Below are 21,998 nucleotides of genomic sequence, written 5' to 3'. Positions count from 1 at the left end.
AAAATGCAATTAGATCATATAAAATCCCAGTGCAACTGGTGAAAAGAATCTTTTCATTAGCACCAAAAAGGAGAGGCTGCATAAACATCTGACGTTTAAAATCTTGATTGGCTGCTCGTGAGTGATAACAAGTTGCGAGTTTGACAACTCCAACATTCCTTTTTTTTTACGAAAAATTCAGATCATTTCCATGAATTCAGTTGAGATACGTAAGAGATGCTGCCCTCCGTCTTACTCCACACGCACTTCAACAGTTTCTAGTTGCAACCTTGGCCTCAGCTGTTGCAACTTGTTCATGAATGCAGACCAAAGTCTATCAGCTGGCGAGATCCATCTGTATTTTTCCCTTGGTGAAAGGCCTCACTCATTGTGAAAAAAAGGGTCCTGTTAAAATCCTTACTTTTGCTTGATAGCACCCGCACCAACCTGGAGGTTCTTCCCCCTTGAACCTTTGCCTTCTACCTTTTGGTAGCCATGTGTTATCTATAAAAGGGCATGCAGGAAGCTAACTTACCTATCCATTAATGTAAAAAGCCATAGAAACAAAAGAAGCTTCATTTATTCGAGGAGCCATGCAGTCTAAGCTTTTCAGTAGAGAAGAAGAAAAGAACCTGCTTCCACCAAAGGTATTCATCATATGATGTATTATATTTCGTTATTGCCAACGGAATTGTTCATGGTTTAGTATCAAAATAAGCTAAGGGAATTCATCACTTATTCCTGATACTGGGAGAGTTAATATTTTTCTAAGCCTCATCTCTCATGTTGTCTGATGACCACTCTTTCCATTAGAAACATCAAGGTGGTGGGTTTCTTTTTTGTTGAAAAGGTGCTGGGTTTCAAGCTAACATGATCTCTCTCTCTCTCTCTCTCTGTATATCTATCTACCTTTCTCTCTCTCTCTCTGTGTGTGTGTGTGTGTGTGTGTGTGCTTGTGTGTATCATGTTATTTGATCATCCATTGCATTACTCAGTGCTTACTGCTGGCTATATATTTTCTATCTTTTAGACGGATCAAGGGCTACGGAGAGTGCACTCTGACATCCCAGTTAAGACTGATAACAATATCGAAGAATTGAACTGGGCCATGAGCACAAATGAAGTGGAGATGGTGGAGTGTGAGTGCTGTGGGATGTCTGAGGATTGCACCCCTACCTATATCTCCCGAATCAAAGAATTTTTCTGCGGCAAATGGGTCTGTGGCCTTTGTTCGGAAGCTGTAAAGGAGATGGTGAAGCGAACTCCTGCGCTGACCATGGAGGACGCTATAGACTCCCACACGGCTCTCTGCAAGAACTTCAATACCACCAGACTCAAGCTTAAGCTCTCCTTGGCCGGTGCAACGAGAGATATTGCAAGGAAAAGCTTTGAACGAAGAACTTCCAAGGACTCATATGGGTCCAAGATTTCTAGGACCGTCAGCTGTGGTGCTGTTTTGGACCGAAAGTTCAAACGGTCACCAATCCAGTGATCTAATGGTTATAGAATATTCAGTGCTTGTAGAATTACGGAAGCTATACATATAGGCTTGTGACAAAGTCCTTAAAGTGCTCTTTTTTTTCCTGCTATATGTAGTGGAAATTTGCTTTGTGGAGTTTATATGTTGGCTTCTGTATAATCTGCGGAGTGCACTACTGCTCCCATAGTTGTTCGTGTATCTCATTGGAGAACCTACCCGAGATCAGGATGTCTATTGACTACTCATAGAATGTACAAGTCTTCTACTTCTGTTAATCATGTATGTAAACTTGGTCTGCAAATTAAGGTATGTGATGGCAATCTTAAATTTAAAATCTCTTCATGGCATTATTTTTAACCAGCAGGCATGCTGATGACAATCAATAGTGCTGGTGCAAATGAGATGAAAATGAGACCTTGTATTAGATATTGCAGATATTTGATCTAATAAACATCATGCAGGAAAACTATCTAAGGTATAATTATCAAGTTAAAGTCATCTTGGTTTAGTGTTTTTATGTGTAGTTATGGGTTTGAAAATGTAGTTATGGTTTAGTGTTTGTTGCCTTGGCTTCTGTAATAAGCTGATGTCCGCTTATTAGCTGACTCATGATCTCATGTTGTAACCAGTCTTGTGCAAAATATTCATGCAGCAACAGCAAAGGGAGCTGAGGCAATGACTGGAGTATTTGTTTAAATCGTAGCTTCATTAATTCTTAATCTAATTCCCATAACATATGAGTGGATTGTAGTGAAGATTTTTCGAAATTCAACTACTCCAGGCATATGAATATAATGAATGCATTCATGCAATGGACGGGGCAGCAAAAAATAATATTTAAAGATAGAAATAATTGCTTCACACCAAAAATTATTTTAAATAATTGGACAACATTACAATTAGAAGCAATCTATCATTTCTGCACTAGAAAGCAGGATTTGTTTCTCAAAGTCATCTATTAAGTATAGTCGTACGGAGAATTGCTAGAAGCCCTAGCAAGCATGAATAAAATATATAAAATTAGATATTATTTGTCAAAGGGATGCATGCCTATTGCTTAATTTGCACCTTGTCCTCAATGCTTAAGTCAAATTACTAGTTTGTATCCGAACATGAAAGGAGTAATTAAAGTGCATGATTAAAAAAAAATAGTGTATGAGCCAAAAGAAATTGTAGCTAAACAACTAGCAACTAGTTTAGAAGGATAAATAAAATACATATTCTCTCTCTAAAAATTACTTTGATATATAAAATTAGATATTATTTGTCATAGGGAGGCATGTCTATTACTTAATTTGCACCTTGTCCTCGATGCTTAAGTCAAATTATTAGTTTGTATCCGAACATGAAAGGAGTAATTAAAGTGCATGATTTTAAAAAAAATAGTGTAGGAGCCACAAGAAATTGTAGCTAAAGCACTACCAACTAGTTTAGAAGGATAAATAAAATACATATTTTCTCTCTAAAAATGACTTTGATTTTAGAGGGAGCTAGAAAAGACAACGTCATGCTCCATCTCCGCCACGTTAGACTAGGGGAGCCGCTCCTTTTGTATAGTATCTGGTTGGATAGCTGTCATTTAGGGCAAATCCTCTTTTGCTTTGCCTTCCGGTTGGATAACTGCTTTTTGTGGCAAGTGGACAGGTAAAAAGCTCCGATAAAGCTATGGATGGATTTTAATTGCATCGCCCCGTGTATGTAGTTTTCTCCATTTCCATCACTTGCATATGGATGGATCAGTTATGGAGCTAGCATTTTAGAAATCTTTTTCTAAACGTTAATATCTTCTTGTTTATAGATTTATTAGATTATATGAAGTTTTCTATTCGCAAAAAGATGTTGGTATTAAAGGCGCTAATATTAATACTTATTTTTTTATCCATTATCCTTTTTAATATGAAATATATATTTTATTATATATAAAAAATAGAAAATCAGCTTATATGAAGTTTTCCATCCACTAATAGACATTGGTATTAATAACGCCAATACTAATATGCTCAACTATCATTAAAATTATGTAAAAAATATAGCTATTGAAATCTCCTATTTATTAATAATTTATTACATTATCATATTGCATTTAAAAAATAATTTAAAAAATAAAAAAATCTATTGAATGGGTATTAATGATGCCATTCCCATTGATGGTAGTTTTTATTCGGCCATAATCAAAATTTATCATTTAATATATAATAAAAATTTAGTTATTTAAATTCTTATTTATTATAATTTATTATATTATTATATTATATTTAACCTGAGTTGGTCTTGCTACTGAACCTAATGCAAGAGGAATGTGCTATCTTTGCCTCCCTTAGAGCTATACTTGTTATTTTGCCTTTTTCTTTTTTAATGTTTGTTTGGTTACATTCTATTCAGTTACCAAAAAATGTAAAAAGATGAGAAAATACGATATTAAAAGTGTCGCATCCCGTCACATGAACCATAAATGCCATATACCTCCGAGAAGCCGTTTGGTTTCCTGTGACTACAGGTACAATGTAATCGAAAATGCATTTGAGTGGAGTTGCAGCGAAGGGGATTGTGATTGTTTGGATGCATGCACCTATCGTTGGTTCATCTCCCTGCTCTTATCTACAAAGCTGCAAATAGAAATCAAAAACATACAAATAAAGCAATACCAACCGTCAATATATCTCTTTTACAGCATTTTCACTTCTCTTGTTGAATCATTTCTTTTTCTTTTTTTGCAATTTTTTTCCCCTCTCTATCCGGATGGACTGGGTGGAGCTTGTCGTGGGCTTCAGTCCAACCCTAAGCCCACCCGAATTAAGGCCCAAGCCTAACCATGCTTATCTTAGGGTAGAGAAAATAATCCGGTTTTAAGAAAGTTGTCCAGTGCACTCCGTGATGTACTGTTTTTTGATTTTCTGGGTTGTATTCGTATACATTATGTATGATACTTCTGCTTCAGCAAAAAAAAAAAAAGAAAAAAAGAAAAAGGGGGAGTGCATGATTAAACATACAAACGTACTAAAAAATAGCAACGTATATGTCCTAAACTTGATATCAGTACATAATCTGACTTCCTTTAGTTGATCAATTCTAGTTACCATCTAATTCCTTTGTTAGTACCTTCTTCTTTTCTTGATTCAAAGAGAATCTTAAACCTGCAGCCTCTCATGTTACCCTGATTTTGATGGTTGTAGTCTTTACAATGTTTTACAATGGTAACAACAAACCCGTTGGTAGAATTGCTATCTTTAAGAAGTGGCCTCTCTAAGAAGGGATGTTGACTAAGCAAAGTTCTCTTGTCACACTTGCTTAAATCCATCATTCCAAGTGGGCAGAGTTCCAGCACAGTAACTCATTGCCCCAAAAATCCTTGTATCTAGTTCGGTCAACCCAACCTTCCCTATTTTTCTCCCCTCATGAGTTTCAACCTGTTAATTAGAGAAAGGATTGCGTAGACCGATATCTTGCACTTCCTTGCTAATTATCATTTCTTAGAAATGAATTTGCACTTAGTTTAAACTTTCATGGGAAGAATCTAATAAGGCTACTAAAAAATCTGCTAACATGCATAATTCTATTTAAAATCCCACAAGGCAAATAGCATTTCCACATAAAGTAGTAAGTGTGTTGGCGGAGGTCTGAGGGGCCGAGTCAACGTTGGCGGAGGCCTGAAGGGCCGAGTCAGTCTTACCGCCTGCCAACGTGGATGCGCTGGAGGAGTAGGGTGGGTTATACTACTAGGGGATCCCTAAACCCACTGGTGAGGCCCTGTCGGAGTCCGGAGTCGGACGAGGCTTGATCGGAGTCGACTCGTAGTGCTATGGGCCTTTGCGCTAGTTTAAGAAAAATAAAGTTGCGCCTTCACTAACACCTGCGGGTTTTGGTGTAATGGTAGCGCTTGATCTTGACAATTGGTATCAGAGCCATAGGTCTCGAGTTCGAAACCCAGGCATCACGTTGGGGGGGACTGTTGGCGGAGGTCTGAGGGGCCAAGTCAACGTTGGCGGAGGCCTGAAGAGCCGAGTTAGTCCTGCCGCCTGCCAACGTGGATGCGCTGGAGGAGTAGGGTGGGTTATACCATTAGGGGGTCCCTGAACCCACTGGCAAGGCCCTGTCGGAGTCCGGAGTTGGGCGAGGCTTGGTCGGAGTCGACTCGTGGCGCTATGAGCCCCTGCGCTAGTTTAAGAAAAATAAAGTTGCGCCTTCACTAACACCTGCGGATTTTGGTGTAATAGTAGCGCTTGATCCTGACAAAGTGTGTGTTTGATTCACGATCGGAATTGAAATTAGAATAAATCTGAATAAAAATTGAAATGGTTATGTCCTTCCATGCAATTGATACGTGTCTATTATTGAAATCGGAATAAAATTTAAATTCGAAAAGAGAGTAAAAATTAGGTTTTGAAGCATTGAGGCATTCCCACTCTCTTATGGCATAGGACCCAATCAAATGGTTGAAATAAGAGTTTTTTTATTACCGGAGTCTAATTTCTCTCAAAATAAAAGATGTAGCTAATTAGGGGAAAAAAAAGAAAATGTAAATAACGCCCACCGTGGGGCTCGAACCCACGACCACAAGGTTAAGAGCCTTGCGCTCTACCGACTGAGCTAGACGGGCTTATCGGCCAATGTTGTCCATCTATTAACAAAACCAAATATAGGATCTCGATCCCCGATCTCCGTCCCGCCGCTCACCGGTCTTTTTAAATGCCGCTCTCCGCCTCCTCGTATCGGACTTCACCCCCCGCCCTCCGCCATGGCTTGTTGGCTCAATGTCGCTGAAGGTACGCCGATCCCGTCCCCTCCCCCCTCCCTGTGCCACCCCCCTTCATTTGATTGATTCCCTTCCATCACGACGGCCTCCACGATACCATTTCGCTCTGAAGTGCTCTTGCGGTTTCATTTGCATGACAAATTGGATCTTTTTCTTTTCTTTTTACCATGTTCTTCTTGAAACGATGGAAAAATTAAACTGGGCATCCAGAATCTCGATTCTTCGATCAGAGAGAAAAATAGAGAATTTCAGACCAATTTGATGGAACTTAGGGGTTTTGTTTAGTTGAAAGTGAAGATCTTGTTTACAAACATTGTGAAATTGTTAAGATTTAGTCATGGGCATGTGGAATGCTTGATGCTCTAAACATTTCTGCAGACAAATACGTGCTGAGTGCCAATAGTTTTGGTTGGGTTCCAGTGTCTGATCTGAGAGTTTTAAGATTTAACCCGTTAATCCATATGTAGAATGTATGAGTTATTTGTTTTTGTAAAATAACTGATGAGATGTTATTGAAAATTGCTTTAATTTTTTGCTGGGCCCTTGATCTAATGAAGGTGATCGCTTAACTGAGGTTTACCTTCTTCCAAGACCTAAAATTTTATTACAAGATTGAATTGTGTGTTGCGCCTTGAAAGATTGACCTATAATGTTATAAGAATGGGACTAGTTGCACGGAAAAAATCTCAGGGAGTGAATTTGAAATTAGAGGTGATGGTGGGTTAATTTAGAGCCAACATTTCTTGCCAATAATTGTCGTTCATGCATAATAGCTTGCTGGATGAACCTAGTGACTTATATTTTGGCACAGGAGTATGACATGATAAACCCCATAAACATGTGAAGTCAAAACGTTAGGATTTCTATGAAGTCAAACAGGGGGAAAATGTAAATGAAATAACATGAATGCCAGTTTTAATATTGATGATCAAAATGTAGAGAATATCCAAAATATTCAAAACAAATATCAGATAAGAAGAGTGATTTTTTTCCTGATAAAAAAAGAAGAGTGCTTTAAGTCGCGATGATCGCATCATATGGCATTGTATCAACCCGCAGGCTATGCCTATAACTACACTGACTCATATAGGAGAAATGTGATTGGAACTCAACTTGTTTCCTAGTACATAACTTACAAAACTCTTCTTTCACCCAGTTTTTAGCAGATCGCTTGGTCTTATCAAAAGATCCAAAATTATGACTAGCATAGAAGGTGCCTAATCCATGAGCAAGAACCTTGAAACCTTAAAAACAAGCAATACTCTGGTGACATAGATTGGTCTTCTGTTTAAGAGTGATCCGTGTCATGAATTACACTATCCAATGCTAGAAAATTAGATTGTTAAATAAGAAATCCACATTTGTGGAATCACTAATGCCTTCAGACTTGCTGGTAGGTTTGTCCTCTGTTTCAGTTTTGTCCTTGATGAATAATGATATTGTTTTGTGAAGATAGTTTGCACGTAATCTACATTTGCCAAGCTAACAGTGTATTGTAACTTGATGGAAAGAAAACAAAAATTGTATTACCCAAGGTCCGCAATCTTGGTACTGAGTACCATATCGATACCTTATTGGTTCGGTACGGTAGGGTACATCTCTGTGCCGAAATAGCTCTCTTACTTATTTTCTTGATTTTTATCTCGGTACGCACCTCGGTATGCCTCGGTATAGGATGGTACGGGACTTGTACCGACTTGAAGGTGTGTTTCGTATCGGTTTTCTTTCGGTACGGTACGGGGCGGTATGACAGACCTTGGTATTGCCCAAAAATTCTTTTAATATCTAATGATGCAACATGTCGTGATGCTACAACAAAGGTGACTATAGGAAAGTTAGCTCTTAGCAAATATTTTTTATCACAACTGGACCAGAAAGGTAGATATTTCAGAGTTACAGAAAAGAAAGGAGAAAGTACATTGAACAACACATTGGATTTATCATATATGTCAAAACTTCAGAAAACAATATTTTTAAGATTTTGGTTGGTAAATTCATATGATGTATCTATTACCATGACTGCTTAGTAAATTGGTATATTAGAAACCCATAGACTACCATTTTCATGTATGCAATAAATATCATTTATCAAATTTTAACAAAATTAGACAACTAGTTAGCTAACATGTAAAGAATTTGAAGGTTGAGGACTATAGATATTGAGTGATACACCTATCTAAGTTGACTAATAAAATGTAATAGTTACACGAATCATGGGCTGACTTGTATACTTTCTACTATTCACAAATATTTATGTTGATTTGGAAGATCCTCTAGAAGGCTATGCTATCAATACGTTTTCTACATTTCACAAATCAAATACGTAAGTTGACTCAAAAGATCCTCTAGAAGGCTATGCTATCAATACGTTTTCTACATTTCACAAATCAAATACGTAAGTTGACTCAAAAGATCCTCTAGAAGGTTATGCTACAAATATATTCTGTTGTCATTCTTTTTCTTGTTAGTCTGCTTTAGATAGTATTTCTTTTCTCACATGCTGTGTACAATATATTTGGTTTACCATGTTCAAAGGCTTGCATCTTAACTAATTTGCAAATTACTGCTATTGTCATATAGCATGAGGGCGTCATGTGAATGTTGTGAATATTACTAAGATAGTTTAATTATTGGAAACAGACTTATTTGAGGTTGTAGACCGGAGAGTAAAACTTGTTGCTGGTGAGTTGTCAGATGAGCAGGCTGCCTCACAAGCCTCAGGTACAGATACTTGCCATCATTTATTGCAACTCCACCAAGCTAGTAATACTTTGTGGTGAGAACTCCCTTTCTGCTTATTTTGGTTTATCGTGGGGTTCTAAATGCAACATTCATCGCTTATATTTTATTTTTATTTTTCTTTTGCAATCAATAAGCATCCAATGGTCAAGAAGTTCAAGCCAGGAAGGCCAAAACAAAGAAGGTCATTAATCAGCCCACCACTGGTTTCCATCACGCACTTGAAACAATGTTCTTTTCCTTGAGGGAGGATATTTTGTTGTTTATCTCAAAGATTGTCCATGCATTTTTTACAGGGTCCATTAAAACTCTCCAGCACTGAAACTTATAAAGGCATCAGACCTGAGCAAGACCAGAAAAGCAAACAACCATCAGTACAAAATGAGAAGACTGATTGTGTTAAGATTTCTCCATCTGAACATTCTCTTGATGTTAGCATTAACGACACTGCAGAAACAAGCACAGAACCACCTTCTGATAACCACAAAGATACAGTGATATCAGGTGGCAAAAGTGTTTAAGGTAGAAATGGTATAGACAATGTGGTGGAAGTCCCATCTATAGACAATAACAAACAAACCACTACTTCCTCTACAAATGATGATGTCAACATTACAAATTCAAAAGATGAGCTTGAAAGGCCTTCCAGCCCTCCATCAATAGGTAAAGGGATTGGGATTGCCAACGGAGTTCATCCTGCTGATGCTGAACCAGAAGTCGATTTGGTGGATGAAACTGCCTTCTTGACTGACGACAAAGAAATACCTGAATCTGAAGGCAGTGGAAAGCCATAGCACCAGCAACACCCAAGAAAATGAGAAAGAGGTTTTTCTCGAGCCTTCACCAAACATGAACAAGCAACGGCAGCATAAGACTGATGCCACTCCAATGAAAGTTCAAGACCAGCTTGATGAGGTGAATTGTTTCATATCATAAGAGACAGCATACTTAACATTAGATACCTGCTTATCCCTTCCCTCTCTGTACCACTTTAACCATATGTTTTATCTCCCTATCTGTTTATCTATCTATCCACTTACCTTCATCCTTATGCGTTGATTCTTTAAGTTGGCTGGCAGGCTCAGGGATTGCTTAAGAGTGCAGTGAAAACTGGTCAGTCAAAAGAGGCCAGGTTAGCAAGGTTAGATTTATCACATACGACCTTGCATTCATCATATTGTTTCACTCAAGATTTGCTATACTGGTGTGTACTGCCCTATAATGGATGCACCATACCGTACAGGTACCGAACCGAGACTTGGTACGGGGGTATATCGAGTCTCGGTAATATCAAATTGATCCTTGTATAGTTGTATCAGGCACACTGATACTGTACCAGCATAGTACTGAAATGATATCTAGTACCGGGATAGTGAATCTTGGTTTCGCCTTTTTAAAGCCGATTATTTATAAATATTGATTTTAAAAACATATTGGCTTGGTGTGCGTATATTTCATTGCAATAATATATAATTCATCATCTACAAAAGTCCTCTGCATTCAATGACTCATTTGGTGGCATGGCTAGCAGATGAAAGGTTTTGCCATATGGTTTCTATGTCAAGCTAGATGGCAAAACATGTTGTAACAGTCTGAGCTGTAGTTAGCATATAGTTCCACATGCTAGCTTGCTTGTAACAGAATACAAGATGGCATGACACATGCTGTGCCATGCCCGCGCATGTGCCATGCTGTGCTGAAAATGAAAAATGGGAAAAGGATTCAATAACCTACTTTAATTAAACAAATAAACAATAAATGATGCTGTCTCAACCTGTGCCAGGTGCTAGTACTGGCCTATCACAGTTCGTGCCGGCTGGAATGGAGGAGCACAAGCTGACACTTGAAACCTTGTTGAGAATTACAGTTGCTTTCCAAAATCATGTCTGGTTCCTGATGATGTGAACATGTTCAATGTAATTGGGCTGCATCCATTGCCTATTGAAAATGGAGGCCCATATTTTACAAGGAATGATGTTTGCTGTTGTTGACATATGAATTTTCTTACCTTAATAGTGGGAACATTAATAGTCTCTGGCAGTTATTATATTAAAGGTGGCAACTCACGGCTATTTTTCAAGCATTGAAAACCAACAGATGCATATTTATGCGGGGTTCAACGAAATCTGAAAAAGAAAAAGGGCAGCCTTTGATCTAGTAATCCTTTATTCCTCTTCATCTAGTGTTTTCTCCATATCTAGTGAATTTTGGAGAGTTGCTGCATATTGGCAGTAATTCATTGGAATATACCATCAAGTTAACTGGATTTTAAAATGGCTCTCTCTTTTTTTCCCCACCTGATGGTAAATCTGGCTCAAAGTAACTATGATATCTCTACCAGACTAGGGTAATTTAGTGGGGTTGGTCTCCATATGTCTTTCTTAATTATTAAAGAAGTAAAATGAATTCAAAATTAGCAGAATTGCTCTTTTCTAAACATCAGGTACTTGCTGAATTACATCCATAATATATTGCTTATTTCTTCTCAACCATTGCTGGTCTTTTGTGTTTGTGTTTGTGGTTAAATCAATCGACTGTACGTGGGTCCGTTAGTGAGATAACCAAACCTATCTTAAGCACACTATAAAGACCACGGGTTGTCGGGGTTGGTAGGGCAAGGGAGGAGGAACAAGAGTAAGCAGCACCTTATGTCACAAGCATTAGTAACAGTTAAAAGTAGAAATTTTAAATATTTTGTTGTTTATTATCTGTTTTCCCCCAGCTGACTGGTATTCAAATGCCTGAATGCATGATCTCTGTACTGATCTTCTAAGGATATATTACTTGTTTGAACATATGAAATTCTTGATTTCGAAGGAGGAACATGAACTTGTTTAGAGATTATAGTTAGTTTTTTCTTTTTTTGATTGGAGTTAAGAGGTTATGGTTCTTACGGAAGATCCTTCCGTTCGGAGGATGAGATGAGTAAGTATTTGTGCCTCTCAACTATTTATGCATCTATAGCCTGTCTGGTGAAATTCGACTACATCGTAGAAGGTTCGGTATTCTTCTGGGAATATCTCCTTATGGTATGGTTAAAAATGCCAGCCTGTTCATCTACTATCTAAAGGGTCATGCAGTATCTTATCTATATCTTGCTTTTAACTGCAAGATAAGAATGCTCTGAAATTGATAAAATTTTTCGCTCAAAATCCGTCGCATAAAGGCTTATTTTACGGTGTGTTGATTAGAAATTCGTATTTTTAGGTATTATGGAAGAGCCAAATCATTTTTGAAATCAAATCAGTAAAAGTGGTGCCAACTAAAATCAGTGCATTTCAAAAGCTCTGTTCCCTCGCGACTCAGCTTTTTGCGCGGCTGGGAATTATGCAAATGTTGCGGCATACCAGTTACCGGGTAATAAGATAAAATTTAACTATTTTATACTAGGACAACAAAATTAATCTGTACATACCCAATGAAAAAGTTTCGGAGCCCAGCACATATATTTTCCATTAGACCTGAGAAAGAAACCAACACTGGGATATTGGCTCCGATAAAAATTGCTCATCTTAAATAAATTTTTTTTGTATATAAGCATACAATTCATTCAGAAACATGAAGAAGTTTACAAAAAAGAGGTGATCCGCTCCTAGTCACTAAGTAGTGCTTTTCTGTCCTTCTTCAGAGAACTTCATCAGAAAAAGGTTCTTTCTCTCACGTAATTTCACCCAAATTAGAATTCAAACACATGATACAATCTTTTTGTATGTCGATTTAGCAAACCAATGCCTTAAGCCACCCAACCATACCTCCAAGTTGTTAAGATAAAAAATTATTTAAAGTCTCAAAATCCAACATACAAGAACTAGATTCTAAAACTTTGTCAATATTATATAAATATTTATTTTATCACTATATTAAAAGTCTAAAGATGTTTGTTACGATATGCAGTGCCTCGAGTTCTTGCAGAACCAAGGGACTACGAAGTTGGCTATTGCCTTTGTTTACACACGACTATTTATTTAGCTAATCGAGATAATACCAAGTTTATCTATCTGGTACAAGTCCAACCTAAATTATTAAAATTAATGATGGAGTATGAGGATTTCCCTTATTACATCCACGACTCCGATTGATACTAATCAAAGGGAACTTTCAAACACTAGCAGCTGTTGTTGGGCTGCCACCTGTGGTCCCCGGTTGAACGTTAGACGCTTGTCCAATTCTCCTCCTCATCTCTCACTCTCACCGGCTCGCACCCTTTATTCTCAACTTTTTGTATTTATGCTACTATTTTCGCATCACAGTTACTCATTAATCCTACGGTCCAGTCTTCCAATCCGCTCCAAGGCTCCAACCTATAAATATGTCCGTATCCCTTACGAGTTACGGCCACAGTTTCCCCCTTTCCTCTGTTCATCATCACCTGCAAACCCTTGAAAGCTCTCCCCCGCACGGAAATCCTAGCTCGCCGATCCTTCCAAAGAGGCGATCGAATCGTTTTTTTATCATCGAATCTTCGATCGGAACCCATCGCGGCGCCCGATCGGCGTTCTCGTCGTCGTCGCTCGAGTCTCTCCGGATTTCTTTACTTCCTCGTCGGCGAGATAGGGTTTCGAGAATACGGGAAATATAGGGTTTTTCCGGCATGAGGTTGGATGGATGAAGGATGCCGGAGCTCCGTAGCGGAGTGCGGAAGGGGCGAGCGCAGGCGAACCCGATAGTCCAGGCCGAGAGGCCGACCGCCGCCAGGAGGAGGAGGGCGCCGAGGAACAAGGCGCCTCTGGTGAATGAGAACCCGGTGAACACGTCCGCCGAACCGAGGGAGGAGATCAGGTTTCTGGAGGGCCGGGGCGAGGTCGGAGGGTTGGTTGGGGACGAGATCAAGGAAGGGGTCGGCGAAAGGAAGATGGATGACGGCGATAGCGGGGCGAGGAGCGCCGATAAGCTCCCCGGTGGGGAGGACGAGGGAAGCACGGCGCCCCTTCCGGAAAAGGTCGGCCTCTTCCATTTTCTTCTGGTTATTTACAGTAATGTTTGGTATTTGCGTTAGGAGTAGCAGATATGGTCCGCGAGGAAGAAATCGTGGAAATTTTGTGAAGTTCTGGGTGTTTGTTCTTAGTTTGTTCTTCGAATACAGGATTTCTGATTTTATATTTCGTTCTTTTATTCCTTTTTCGATGAAAGATTGTGTATTTTTTTTATCTGTATGGAAGGAGTCAGTGGCATTTTGCAAAGATTTCTGTGATCGTTCTTGGGTTGTTCTCTGAATACAGGATTTCTGATTTCTGATTTTGTTTTACATTTCTATAATGATGGAAGATTGTGGATTTTGAGCTGTACATTCACTGATGATGTTTTCTCCGACTTGGTTTTGAAAGAACCATTAGCTGTATAATGATGGTGAGCTTCTGTGATTTCCTTCGTGCCATTTTCATCCTGGAATTTGCCATGCCTTTTACTCTTTTTTTGACCAATACACATAAACCTTTATAGCCCTTTCATTCTGAATTCATTAACTGTTTAATATTGTGCTTCTATTGCTGTTAGTTCTACTTATAAGTTTTTTTCTTTTACGATGTTTATACTGACTTTAGCTCTTTTTCTTTTGCATCTCATTCATCTCAAAGTTTAAGTGTTTTTGGACGTTCCCGTACCCTCTTATTTAGCACCTGTTAATCAATCATAGGATGTGTTTGACGAATTTCCCAAATTTAATTTGTTGAGGCTTTGACATTAGCTTGGAAGTATCAGGCTTCAGAAACTCTTATTACCAGAATATTTGTATTAGAAGTGTAAAGAATAGGTATTGTTTATTTGAGAATTATGCCCTTTTCGAGAATCAAAAATTCAGTAATGGTATGTCATGCTTGTTCCTTGATAATTGTACCAGTCAAGGGCCAACATAGAATACATATCATACTGTATCGTGCCAACGCGTAGAAGGCAAAAACTATGGGATTCTGCAGCATTATCATAATATCTACAGCTGGCATGTCAAGATATTTTAGGAAAACCTCTTCTTTAACTTATAATCTAACTTTTGCTTGCTTTATTGTGAGAATCAGACATGTTTAAACTCTTGAAACATATTTTCCTTAATCAAATTTAACTTCCTAAGTGATTTTACATGTGAATTTTTGTTGTTATTTCTGAAAATGACCAACCAACCATAATGAAGCTGCATAATTTTGCAACACTTTCATTTAATTTTCACCCTGATTGTTGTATTCTTTGGAACAGGTCCAGATCGGAAATTCACCTTTGTATAGAATTGAGAGAAAACTAGGAAAAGGAGGATTTGGTCAAGTGTACGTTGGGCGCCGTATTTCAGCTACTAATGCAAATGATAGGGTTACAGTTTCCAGTGCTGTGGAGGTGTGCTATTTTCTTTATCATGGTTCATAGTCCAATAGCTAATAGTTTCTTTCTGTTAATGGAATATGCTTTGTTTGCATGCCAGGTGGCTTTAAAGTTTGAGCATAGAAGCAGTAAAGGATGTAACCATGGACCCCCGTATGAATGGCAAGTTTACAAGTGAGTGCTGTTGTTGTCTTGTTTTGTGAATGATCTTTGAAGTTCTCATGATAGTACTTTGATGAAGCTTTCTGACCTAAATGATTTTCAATATATGCAGCACTCTTGGGGGCATTCATGGTGTGCCGCGTGTCCATTACAAGGGTCGCCAAGGAGACTATTATGTCATGGTACATTCATATACACACAGTTCTGTTTCTTTTTATGTTATATATTTGTTTTGAGCTCTTAGCATAATTGCATAATACTCTGCAGGTTATGGATATGCTGGGACCAAGTCTATGGGATGTCTGGAATAATAACTCGCACACGTGAGTGCTAAATTTAATCCCAGTCAATAAGGTAATTTCTTGCAAACTCTTTTGTGGCTTGACATAATTTTCCTTTCCAATTTTTGCAGAATGTCCGTTGAAATGGTTGCGTGTATTGCTATTGAAGCAATCTCCATACTGGAGAAGATGCATTCGAAAGGGTTGCTCTGATAAATTCTATTATGCAATTCTCTTGTTTTTCTTGTACTACACTATAGCTATTGTGTTTCTTAAAAAGATGTTAGGTGTATGGTTATAAATTGTTACTAACGACAGGTATGTGCATGGGGATGTAAAGCCTGAGAACTTCTTACTCGGGCCTCCTGGGACTCCTGACGAGAAAAAATTGTTTCTTGTTGATCTTGGCTTAGGTAAATTTAATGACCTACTATCAAGATGTAGAAAGCTGAAGTGTCTCAACATTTTAGGCGTAGCGTATTATGTATTTCTAGGGACTATTAACAGTGAAAATGTCTTATTAGTTGTGAACTTTTAATTAACAGCCACTAGATGGAAGGACAATTCTACAGGTCTGCATGTAGAGTATGACCAACGTCCAGATGTCTTCAGGTGAATCCATGAATTCCATGTCTGATCTCTATATTGATCTTCTTATATGCGAAGAAAAGGAGTCAATTATTCAGTTTAAGTTTGATCCTTATTCTCTGAACTTGGGCTTATTATTTCAATTGGATATTACAGGGGAACAGTGCGATATGCTAGTGTTCATGCTCACCTAGGAAGGACAGCAAGCAAGAGAGATGATTTAGAATCCCTTGCTTATACGCTAATCTTTCTTCTCCGTGGCCGTCTACCATGGCAAGGATACCAGGTATAGCGACTTGAACTTCTACACTGGGAGTCATCAAAATTTGTTTCATTTGCTCATCTCATGTTACTAGCATTCTTCTACTTGTAGGGAGAGAACAAAGGTTTTCTTGTCTGCAAAAAGAAGATGGCTACATCTCCAGAGTCTTTATGTTGCTTTTGCCCACAGCCCTTCAGACAGTTTGTGGAGTATGTTGTCAACTTAAAGTTTGATGAAGAACCTAATTACGCAAAGTGCATTTCTCTCTTTGATGGCATAGTAGGTCCAAACCCAGATATCAGACCAATTAACACAGATGGTGCTCAAAAGGTATATTAACAGCCTCCATTTCCTTTTTAACTTTGAAAGTAAAGTTTCTCCAAAAAAAATAAATAAATAAAAAGTTATATCAGAAAAGGATAAAGTTATGATCCAATGCAATATAGCGCATGTCTAATCTTCAGTTAAATGCCGTAAAGCTTATATATCAGGTTGGTCAAAAGAGAGGCCGGCTGATGTTGGAAGAAGAGGATGATGAGCAGCCAAGGAAGAAGGTTAGAATGGGGATGCCTGCAACACAATGGATTAGTGTTTATAATGCTCGGCGACCTATGAAGCAAAGGTATTTGCTTTATATGATGCATAATGCTTTTGTTAGATCCCCAGATAAGAAGAGTGACTCATCTCTCTCCTTACTACTCTTGCAAATTTCAGGTATCACTACAATGTTGCGGATGGGAGGCTTGCACCACATATTGAGAAAGGAAATGAAGATGGTTTATTTATCAGTTGTGTTGCATCTTGTACAAATCTTTGGGCCCTGATAATGGATGCAGGCACTGGTTTTACTGCTCAATTGTATGAACTGTCACCAAATTTTCTTCACAAAGTGAGTACCCTTGTACTGCTTGTTTACTGGAGCAGTCTAAGTGAAGTTCTTATAGCTTAACAACTTGTATTGTATCCCTATATTATATTAAAGCCCAATGCTATTGCTTGTAGCATGGTTTCTTTCGCACACTTACATTTATCTACAACTTCCATGAAACTTATCTTTTTCTTCTTAAAGGAATGGATAATGGAGCAATGGGAGAGGAACTATTACATTACTGCATTAGCAGGAGCAAATAATGGTAGCTCCTTGGTAGTAATGTCCAAAGGTAAGTCTCCCTAATTTCATATCATTTTGGAGTTTGGGGTTTTTTCCAGTGGTCATGCAAATGGTCAATTTCCAATGGTTCTCATCCAGGTACACAGTATGCACAGCAGTCCTACAAAGTTAGTGATTCATTTCCTTTCAAGTGGATAAACAAAAAATGGAGAGAGGGCTTCTATGTCACTGCCATGGCAACTGCTGGAAGTAGATGGGCAGTTGTCATGTCCCGTAATGCTGGCTTTTCAGATCAGGTTATTTTCCTTCTTTTTTCCCCTTTTCTAAAAATTCTTTTAGTGGTGAGGGAAGTGTTTGACCCCTTTTTTTTTTCTTGGGTGCAGTTGTTTTAAGTGCTACTTAACATTCTGTTAGATTTATGTAGAGTGGGATTTCAAAGATATTGCACTGATTTTGTATACCTTTTTGTTCAGGTTGTTGAACTTGACTTCTTATACCCTAGTGAAGGTATTCACCGTAGGTGGGATAACGGCTATCGTATAACTGCAACTGCTGCAACATGGGACCAGGCCGCGTTTGTCCTTAGTGTGCCCAGGAGGAGGCCTGCGGATGAAACACAAGAGACTCTCAGAACTTCGGCTTTTCCTAGTCAGCATGTGAAGGTGCGGAAATTGTATATTTTATTTTAAAAAAATTTTGTCTTGTGATTTATTACCTCTGTTAATTTTGATGAATAAATTTATTTGTTGCTTGCAGGATAAGTGGGCAAAAAATCTTTATATTGCATCTGTTTGTTATGGACGCACTGTTTCGTGAGTTTCCCTGTTTTCTTTTGGGATGATGAAGGCATAACCCCACTCATGTTACAACCCTGGCATCCTGTCATGTTGGAGGTCATGAGAGCTTAAACTTTTGGAAGGCAACTGCCCTAGATTTTGATGCGCAAACTATACTTAAATGTTACCAATCTCTGATGTCAGCTAAAGCTAACAAATGGTGCAGTCTCATGTCAAGTTTTTAAGATGCCCTCACTTGTGCTATCAAATTAGATTGGATGGCGGACATCCTTAATTATCGTTAAGTTTGTATAGTGAATGAACATTTACTCATTTGGTTACAACTCTGTATCAATATATTATTAGGCATTCAATGTAACTGATATGACCATGCACTTGACCATGGCATTTGTACTCTTTTTCTTCTTCTATGACTTCTATCAAATTCTTGGCTAACTTAAATATGGGGCAAATTCCAAAAGAGATGATTTTGTGCCTCCCGTAGATTAAAAATTAATATTTATATCTCAATTTTCTTAGTTATATGTAATACTATATTTTTTTGTATGTGCCTGTCAATATACTCGGAACAATCTTCAAACAACTTCAGGTAAGAGCAAACATGTCTTTTTTTTTGTGGTGACAGCTCTCATGAACCACTTATATCATACGTATTATTATCTCTGTGTCTTTGGTCTCTGTGGTTTTTTATCTCATCATTTTCTGTAATATTCTTGTGAAGAACATGTTTCTGCATAGATTTTCAAAAATTTCTGCCTTACCACAACCTAATGGCAGTTTTATTGATTAATTTCTTGTCCTCGATAGATGATCAAAAGTTAACTAATATGTAGCAGGGTCATCGTTTGACCTATGCATTGAGGTTTCTTGAAGATGGTATTTTTGATCTGGAAAATATACTCTAGAGTAATGTGACTGCCTTTCAAATGTAAAATTAACTAGGTATTGTCGCTGGTTTGTTGCATCTTTCTTTTCTAGATTATGATATGTGCTACACCACTTGGGTTTAGATGTTTATAGATTCTCGATAGGATCAGGGGATTCTTCTTGTATGGATACAACAATCTTCATTGTTAAGTTCCTAGCGAAATAGATGTTTTTATATGGTGAATAGTGGCATTCATCTGTTTTTACATCCACTTTTCTCAAGGTAGTAGATTTGAAAATGGTGTAGGAAGCAATAAAAAGTTATATGCATATTGTGGTGGTCGTTTAATATCAAAATCGAGGTTGAAATGCATTTTGTGATGATATGCTTTGAAGGTTGCCTACATTGCCAAGGAGGATGCTTACCATCATTACCGTCTGGTGACCAAAATGTCGAATCAATGAGAATACATAACAACTAACAAATTGCTGGGGAATTAACTCTGGCAGAATTTGAAATCGTGGCACATAAATGCTGGTTAGTAACGGCAATATTCTTGGAGGAAGAGGCATCTGTTGGACGTTTGAAGTTTGCAAAGTTAAGTAGGAGATGGCTAAGATGTTTTATATGGTAGGATATTATATTACTGGATTAGTAATGCCAATTATCCACACATGCAACCAAGAGCATAATTTTGAACTGTTTGCATGATAGCATATTTCTTTTCACAGGTGTATTAGTGTACTATAATATCAGTTCACTTGGTGGCATCCAAGTTTGATGAGATGTGTTCTTGCTTACAGGATCCTTGTATCTGCCGAAGGAGAGGCAAAGCATATTGATGTCACTGTTTCAGTATGTACTTAGAACTCAATAGCTTTCTTTTTGTTTACCATCTAGTATCAATTCATAGTGCTAATATCCTTTATATTTGCTGTCTTTACTCCTGATAGATGATTAATCGACATTTGATTAGTGAACATACATAGACTTGGTATGGACACGCCATTCTCCCTACCTGTTTTCAGATCCAATATCAATGAATCCTTGCCTCTCCCCTTTGATCATTACAACATCAATGTAATGATTACTCATCTAAATTTATGTTGCATGTATTCTTTTCTGAAAAACTTGATTTGTATCCATGAATATAGCTACAGGAGTAACTGAGTTGCTCAGAAGCTTTCAACTGCATGGATAGATTCAATTTTATATGCTAATAAGCATCATCTATTTTCTTACTGGGTACTACAGTTGTCCATTTTCCTAAAGAAATCTTAAGGTCATTTCTTGTCGAGAGCCGAATAGAACTGAATAGTTAAGTGAATCATCATTCGATTCACATAGCTAACCCAGCATAGATGGGATAAGCTTGGCTGGTCAAGGTTAATGGTCATTTCTTATTTCAGATTTGAGGACAATTTCGAACTATAATTATGTGGAAACTAAATATAGCTGTTGTCAGAGGGAAGTAACATGGCTGAGTCATCGAACTTTCATTTTTCATTACAATGCGAGGGTCCAGTTTTCAACTTTAAATTGGTTTTCAATTTTTCTCTATCTAATTGTAAGAGATGCTGCCAACTTATCGCCTTTAAAATTTCTGTTTGCCATCTTGTACTTGACATCTGGACTTACAGGAATGCGGAATATATATTTCTAGACATCACTAATTGCTGTTTAGTGTTCCAATCATTATTGTCTGCACTCTTATTCCTGAAAACTGTTATCACAATCAGGCTGTGTAGGCCTCTCTCCTCTAGCATTGATTTTTTTTTTTTTGCTGATATTGATATTTTCTTTAGGCATCTGGCCTGCTATTGTGGTTAACCTTGACTCGTGAATTCATCTAATGGCTTGCTTGAGCATAATGTGCATGTTAGAGAGCACTGTTTTTTGGGCAACGTTCAAGCTGTGAAAGCTTGGAAATGGTAGCCAATAAAAATTGGTGCGTTGAATCCAGCATGCTGAACCACCGTTGAATCAAACGGGTGTGTGATTTTCCTGTGTGCGAACATGATAAATTTGTTAGCAAGCTTTATTCTGCACCCAAGGTTAAGGCAGTTGCAGTCAGAGAACATGGAGGAATGGGAGTGATCTGGGAGAAGTTGGATTGCTTTTATCTTCTGATCCTTGATAGCATTGTGGGTCCTTTTGGAGGAACTGGCGACTAGCCTGTTCACGTAAAGGACGGGAATGAAAACTGTGTGGAAATATATTCTACATTTGGTTCCAGCAGCCGGTGGGCTAGTCCCTAGTGATTCCAAAGCTTGATCGTATGCTCACATCTTCATGAGTTTTTTTTATGTTTCGTTGGTACACCATCTTCGTGAGTTCACATCTGAAGCAAGAATAGCGAACATATGATGGGGTAATCATAGACCTCTGTTTAAACGGAGACATGCTGCCCTCCATGTATGGTTGGTTCACTAAAACTTGTGTGTGTTTTAACTGATCTTATGAGGATGTATTTAGTTTCATAACAGTTATTTATGAAAAAGGTTTTGGATATTTATACTGAACTAAAAAAATTTCAAAAGATATTTTTCGATTAGCTATTTTGGATAAGATTTTGGATTATTATGATTATAATTGATTACCCTATTTTTATGCAATCTTAAAGATTATTTATTTGCGTAGGTTAATCCTGAATTGTGTATCAAAATAGGAAT

At 37.9% G+C, this 21,998-nt stretch overlaps 2 protein-coding genes, 1 long non-coding RNA gene and 1 other non-coding gene across 11 annotated transcripts; 3 read left to right on the top strand and 1 right to left on the bottom strand.

Moving 5' to 3' along the window:
- The first annotated feature begins 572 nt into the window (after positions 1-572).
- LOC103722023 lies at positions 573-1,471 on the top strand. The gene is made up of 2 exons (XM_008812439.2): positions 573-626; positions 1,010-1,471. The coding sequence occupies exons 1-2, from the start codon at positions 573-575 to the stop codon at positions 1,469-1,471; spliced, it is 516 nt and encodes a 171-aa protein (XP_008810661.2).
- Positions 1,472-5,983: 4,512 nt separating this feature from the next.
- On the bottom strand, positions 5,984-6,056 carry TRNAK-CUU. Its single transcript has one exon. It is a non-coding gene; the product is annotated as a tRNA-Lys (tRNA).
- Positions 6,057-6,167: 111 nt separating this feature from the next.
- LOC113463737 lies at positions 6,168-10,946 on the top strand. 7 transcript variants are annotated; one of them, XR_003388513.2, is made up of 6 exons: positions 6,168-6,222; positions 8,853-8,988; positions 9,089-9,135; positions 9,248-9,866; positions 10,031-10,083; positions 10,735-10,946. It is a non-coding gene; the product is annotated as an uncharacterized LOC113463737 (long non-coding RNA). The 7 variants fall into 7 exon arrangements; XR_005513939.1 differs by having other exon boundaries at positions 10,031-10,092; XR_003388511.2 differs by having other exon boundaries at positions 10,020-10,083.
- A 2,330-nt stretch (positions 10,947-13,276) lies between these two features.
- Positions 13,277-18,920, top strand: LOC103722014 (casein kinase 1-like protein HD16). Of its 2 annotated transcripts, none has more exons than XM_008812428.4 (16): positions 13,277-13,890; positions 15,138-15,272; positions 15,358-15,431; positions 15,532-15,601; positions 15,687-15,742; positions 15,832-15,903; positions 16,019-16,113; positions 16,246-16,312; positions 16,445-16,574; positions 16,662-16,880; positions 17,042-17,172; positions 17,265-17,439; positions 17,620-17,710; positions 17,800-17,957; positions 18,135-18,323; positions 18,418-18,920. In XM_008812428.4, exons 1-16 carry the CDS (start codon positions 13,564-13,566, stop codon positions 18,475-18,477), a joined length of 2,049 nt encoding a protein of 682 aa, XP_008810650.1. In that variant the 5' UTR covers positions 13,277-13,563; the 3' UTR covers positions 18,478-18,920. The 2 variants fall into 2 exon arrangements, with proteins under 2 accessions (XP_008810650.1, XP_008810649.1); XM_008812427.4 differs by having other exon boundaries at positions 17,030-17,172.
- Positions 18,921-21,998: the final 3,078 nt, after the last annotated feature.

The sequence above is a fragment of the Phoenix dactylifera genome, chromosome 11, assembly GCF_009389715.1.
Source record: "Phoenix dactylifera cultivar Barhee BC4 chromosome 11, palm_55x_up_171113_PBpolish2nd_filt_p, whole genome shotgun sequence".
NCBI classification, from domain to species: domain Eukaryota; kingdom Viridiplantae; phylum Streptophyta; class Magnoliopsida; order Arecales; family Arecaceae; genus Phoenix; species Phoenix dactylifera.
The sequence above is the reverse complement of the archived record's forward strand: the minus strand, read 5'-3'. Positions and strand labels throughout refer to the sequence as shown.